Source organism: Sinocyclocheilus anshuiensis, unplaced genomic scaffold (genome assembly GCF_001515605.1).
Source record: "Sinocyclocheilus anshuiensis isolate Anshui unplaced genomic scaffold, SAMN03320099.WGS_v1.1 scaffold1114, whole genome shotgun sequence".
Classification (NCBI taxonomy): domain Eukaryota; kingdom Metazoa; phylum Chordata; class Actinopteri; order Cypriniformes; family Cyprinidae; genus Sinocyclocheilus; species Sinocyclocheilus anshuiensis.
Window position 1 is genome coordinate 1725560 of NW_015540838.1, and position 5850 is coordinate 1731409.

Genomic DNA, 5850 nt, shown 5'->3' on the forward strand with positions numbered 1-5850 from the left:
CTTCAGTGTCACATGATCCTTCAGAAATCATTCTGATATGCTGATTTGCTGCTCAAGAAACATTTACTATAATTATCAATGTTGAAAACAGTTGTGCTGCCCAATAAATAAATAAATATTGTCGCGGGGTGAATGAGAACACAGGCTCGCTACTGCTAGAAAGTGCCCCGGAGGGTGATTTATTGCCCACACACTGATCACACGTGCTCGGAGGAATGGTGCTCGGTGCCAGTCTCCGTGGGGTGAAGTGCCGTGGTGCAGATCCCTCTCCTGGGGTGCCGTCGGAGTCTGTGGATAAGGAGAAACAAGCATTAATGTCGCCTGGAGCTCCGTTTCAACCTCCCTCTGGTGCCTCTTCTCCTGGCTTTTATGGCCAGCGGGAATGAGCTCCAGGTGCGCCACTCATCACGCACAGGTGTTGTGCTTCTGTGATCAGTGTGGCAGCGGCATTTCCAGGGCGACGCTGATCTGGAACCGGGATACTCGCCACAATATATATATATATATATATGTGTGTGTGTGTGTATGTGTGTGTGTGTGTATATATATATATATATATACTTCACATTAAATTAAAGAAACTGGTTAAATCTGCTGCAAGAGTGTTTCTAATACAATGAGTGATGGCAAATTTGACATCCTTCTCTCTTCTGACAATGTAATCAATCTCTTGATATTTTTTTCCTATTTTGGAAAGTCATAGAAATGCTATTGTGGATTTTTGCATTTGCTATTGGGGCAAATGGGAAGGCAAAAATTATATTAGTGGTTGTTTCCATTCATCACTATAAAACAGAGGGGGGCAAACTAAGAAAACTAAGGCCGGGGCACTTTCATCTGGTCCGTGAGGCAGATAGTCCAAAATAACAATTTTTTAATGCAATATCAGCAAAATCCAATAGATGCGCGGTAGTCTGCAGTGCTGTAACAGTTACGTATACTGTATATTCAGTCAGAATTAGAATGCGCTCTGTAATATCATCAGGGTTGGATTTATATAATACATAATATATAATATTATCACCCCAAAACAGCAAACAAAAATATTTATCCGAGGAACTTGTTACAGTGTTCTCTATCACAGAATCCCGTTGCTGATTACAAAACATCATTTTATTTTAATGCTAGTAACAGAGGCTTTAGCGTTTAATATGCAGAATAATGCAGTTATTGAGAGAGAGAGAGAGATGGAACGTGTGAATTAACACAGTACTGCATGTTCGGCTCTGAACATAATTCAGCAGCATCATCTACCAATACCAATAGCGAATCCGTAAATTTAACTGCTTCAAAAACAGCAGCATTATTGAGAAATGTCATGTAGCTTTTCAGTTACAAAACTATTTTACTGATAAAGTCGTGGGTCAGCAGCACTGACAAGTTTGTGTGAGTTTGTTCCACAGTGCTCTGTAATGTATGTGTGTGCGTTTGTAGGGAAGAACGGGAGAAAGAAAGATGCTGTGAAAGAGAGCGGGAGAAAGAAAGTGTGCTTTTAAATAAAAAGACAGATCCTGGTAATAAAAAGTAATTTTGTGGGGAAAACATGGAAATAGTTTGACGTTTTTGTCATATTATTTATTAGCTGTTTTTATTTGCTTAGTCAGTGTGTATTTGGGTTTTGGATTTGTTGTGGAGTGAGGAGAACAAAAATACGTTTATAATGTTTGTAAATGTTTAGTTTATTTTACATTATTTCTGAATTAAATGATAAAATGTGACTTATACATCAATCGACTTATATATGCTTATTTTATGCTCATAAAAAAAAACAAAGTAGAGATAGTACAAGAATAGAACTAGGGAGAAGGTCAATACTTTCAGTGAATAATGAGTAAAATTCTAGTCTGTTTATATGGTCATATGGCTTCAGAAGACTTGGAATATACTGCTTGAGTGGTATGGACCACTTTTATAGTGCTTTTGTGTCAATTTTGAAGCTTGAAAGTTTATATTCTGTGTTCCGCAATGTCATGCAGGTTTAGAATGTTAAATTATGTCAATTTCCATTTTTGAATGAACTGTCTAAAACCAGATCTTCCTAACAGAGTGCTTGTGTTGAGACAAGTAACAAAAAAAGAAAGCAAAATAATAAAAGAAAGCAACAATAATAATGCTGTACATCTCTTCAGACAGGAGTTCTAAAGGTCATGAACGCTACTTTGTATGAGCTTTTTTACAAGGATCTTTTGTTCCATCCTCATATGTCTGTGGTGTTCTAGAACGCTGCACTTGTCATATGATTGTGGCTTTCTAAAATTGATTCTTATGTCTGTGTCTCTTTGCAGGTTGCAGAGGAAAGCTGTGTGGATTTGGAGCGGTGTGTGAGAGAGACCCCACTGACCCCTCTAAAGGAGAGTGTGTTTGTAAGAAAATTGTATGTACGTCTGTGGTGGCGCCGGTGTGTGGTTCTGACTCCTCTACCTACTCCAATGAGTGTGTGCTGGAGAAGGCCCAGTGCAATACACAGAGACGCATCAAGGTGATGCGCAGAGGCCCCTGTGGTAAGTCTAGTCACATGCAAAAATCAGTACATCTATACTTGTGAGGACCTCCTGACTGTTGTTCTTAAATTAAAGGGAAAATTCACTAAAAATTAGGGGTCGACCGATATGTGTTTTTCAGGGCCGATGCCAATACCGATTATTACAGATCAAGTAGACCGATAACCGATATTTTGAACCGATATATATGTCTGGTGTAAAAATTTAAATTAATGTCAAAATTAAGAATAACAAGGGCTCTGACAAAAACTGCCTTCCCTGATGTTGGTTGAGTGTAGTACTCCCACAGTAAACTCTTTATTTTTTGGCAAACAAAGGGTTTACCATTAAAATAAAAAAATGGAAGAAATAGCGTATTGTGTGATTATTCTTTTAAACAAAAGTTAATAATTAAATAAAAAAAAGTAATAATTGTTGTAGTAGTCAGGGGTTAAAGCAAAAAAAAAAATCTTTTGACTGAAAATTTTTCCTCGGCCAAACCCCATTCCACAGCCATACCTGTCACACACCCATTTTAAGAGCGCTTGTCCTCCTAATTAAAAAAAATTAAGGAGCACCTTCTGATCAATAATCAAAAATTCTGATCAAAAATTAGCCTTCCTAATGTGAGGTGAAGTGATTTACAGGGGCATTTTCTTTTTACCTTTGCAATGGCATAATTTTCATCTGTAAAATTCAAAAATTTGTTTATAAGCTTTTTAAAATTTCAATTTAAAACAATATAATAAGAAGTAGAATAAGACAAATAAGTTACCAATCATGAAATCGGTGGCGGGCCGTGCATTTTACACCTAGGTTTTGAAAATGACCGATACCGATAATCATAAAATGCTTAATATCGGCGCCGATAATCGGTCGCCTCCTACTAAAAATCATCCTTATGTCTTTCCAAACTCTCTTTTTTCACTGTGGAACACAAAAGGAGAATAATATTTGGTTGCTCTTACAATTAATTTAACACTAGAACCGCCAGAGGTCGCTGTATACCTAAAAGCGCCAGCGGGTAAATTTTACCCACGCACATGACAAAAAATGGTTTTATTCATTACATCATATAGATCAGTGAGTGAAAGGCGTTGCCTAGAAATGTGCAATGTTAAAACATAAGCAGCAAGAAAATGACCGTGCGAAAATACATGCATTATATAGCAGGTAAATTTGACCCGCTGGCGCTTATAAGTATAAATGCCCCGTTTTTTGATCTGGTTTTATCTAAATAATTTTTAACAACATTGGATTGTAAATTACATAATTTTAGTAAAAGTCAATGACTGGGAGACTTGAATGTTTTATTTTAAATCTGTTATGTACATTTGAAAAACGGTTCTAGTGTTAAACAGTGAAGCATGTTTCTTACACCAGAGGATTTCTTTACTGTTGATTTATGATCTTTCTGCAAACACATCTTAGTCAATATTAAAGCAACTGTAACTAAAGCAACTAAGTAGCATAGGGATATACTGTTTGAACGCATCGTAATAGTGATTCATATCAGAAGAAAAGGATAGAATGGGTTCAAATAAATAGTTGATTAATAATGCTTGGATGTAGATAAAGGTGAGCTTAAATATAAGCTTTGCTGAAAGGTGAAGGGCGTATATATCTTTATATCTGTATATCTATGAGTGTGTGTATTTACGTGTGTGTGTGTGTGTGTGTGTGTGTGTGTGTGTGTGTCTGTGTGTGAGTGTGTGTACGTGTGTGTGTATATATAGCATATTTATTTATAGATATATCGCACTAGTGTCACAGAAAATGTCATCTTAGTGTCACCTTTCAGCAAAGCTTTCATGTCTATTTCATATATATTTAATTATTTATTTATTCTGAAATTATTATTTATTACAGCTCGATGCTAAAAGGAGTGGTGTGTTGTTGGAGTGTTGCTATGCAGTTTCTAGTTTTTCTGGGTGGAGCTTGTACCACATATAATATTCAGGTATAAACCTTGGGCTTGTATATGGGAATTTTTTGTTGTTTATTGTTTTGTGGTGCTTGGTTTGTTTGTTTATTTAATTTTTAATTTTTTTGCTTTGCTTTATGTTTTGATTTAGTTTGTTTTCAGGGTAAAATTTCAAGTTAGATCACTTAAAAATTTAACTGTACACCTCTCTTCAACACGTTATTTTATTTAAAGATGCACTAAGCGATTTTTGCTAAACTATGTTGATATTTAAAATCACCAAAACAAACACACCCATACCCCAACAAGACCTCCCCTATTTTGTTAACTCCGCCCCACACGTACGTACACAACCCTGGCAGCGACGATGGCGGAATCTGCTATGCCTGCTGGCTGAGGGTATGATGTCATCAATAAGTGAAAGCGATGTGTGTTACTATGGTAATTCAACGTAAAAATTAATGTAACTCACCTATCAAGAAGAAACAAAGCAACCTTGGCGTCCGATTCCAGGCCTTCCCGCTCCTTGAGTTCTCTCCACCGCTGGAAAGCTGCTCCAGTATTTACACAGTCCTACCTCTTACCTGATCTTAACCCTTCTTTTTAATGTTTTGTTCCTCCGAAATGTTATTTATTTTTTTATCTGCCATCTCTCGCTATCTATAGTCGATCTGCTAATATCCGTCCTGTGCACTCACTGAGTGCTCTCTTCTCCCTATCATTACTAGACATTAAAAGTGTCAAATGTTTTTCAAATATTGCTTAGTGCACCTTTAAGTAAAGCTTATGCCTTGTCAACCTACAATTGTGCTGTTTATAGTTTTGTCTGTATTGGAATTATATAAAATACTGTATTTAACAATGATAAATTACACTCATCAACTTTAAAGGGGTCATATGATGTTGCTAAAAAGAACATTATTTTGTGTATTTGGTGTAATGAAATGTGTTTATGCGGTTTAAGGTTCAAAAATCATATTATTTTCCACATACTGTACATTATTGTTTCTCCTCTATGCCCCGCCTTTCTGAAACGCATTGATTTTTACAAAGCTCATTGGTCTGAAAAGCGAGGTGTACTCTGATTGGCCAGTTATCCAGTACGTTGTGATTGGTCGAATACTTCAAGCTTGTGACGGAAATGTTAGCCCCTTACTATACTGTGATGCCTTGTCCCGGCTGGAGCGACGAGACAAAAACATTAAAACCCATTATAAACAAGGCATTTGTTGCATCCAGTGGGGACATAATTACGGATTATAATGACTTATACTGTCTTTGTCCTCTTTTGGAAGGCCAAACAAAGTAGTTTCGCAACAAACACACGGTGGGCTAGAGTGAGCGGAGGCCGGCGACTAGAGTGAGCGGAGGACGCCGGCTAGAGTGAGCGGCGGCGGGCGGGCTTGAGTGAGCGGAGGCGGGCGGGCGGGTTTGAGAATGGCGCGA

The 5850-nt window shown here is 37.3% G+C and overlaps 1 protein-coding gene across 5 annotated transcripts in view; it reads left to right on the plus strand.

Annotated features, from left to right (window-relative positions):
- Positions 1-5850, plus strand: part of agrn (agrin) — a 302644-nt gene that overhangs the window by 183678 nt on the left and 113116 nt on the right. For all 5 annotated transcript variants that reach the window (XM_016484758.1, XM_016484760.1, XM_016484763.1 and 2 more), the window contains one exon: positions 2286-2501. In XM_016484758.1, coding sequence (XP_016340244.1) covers positions 2286-2501 — 216 coding nt within the window. The remainder of the gene's footprint in view (positions 1-2285; positions 2502-5850) is intronic.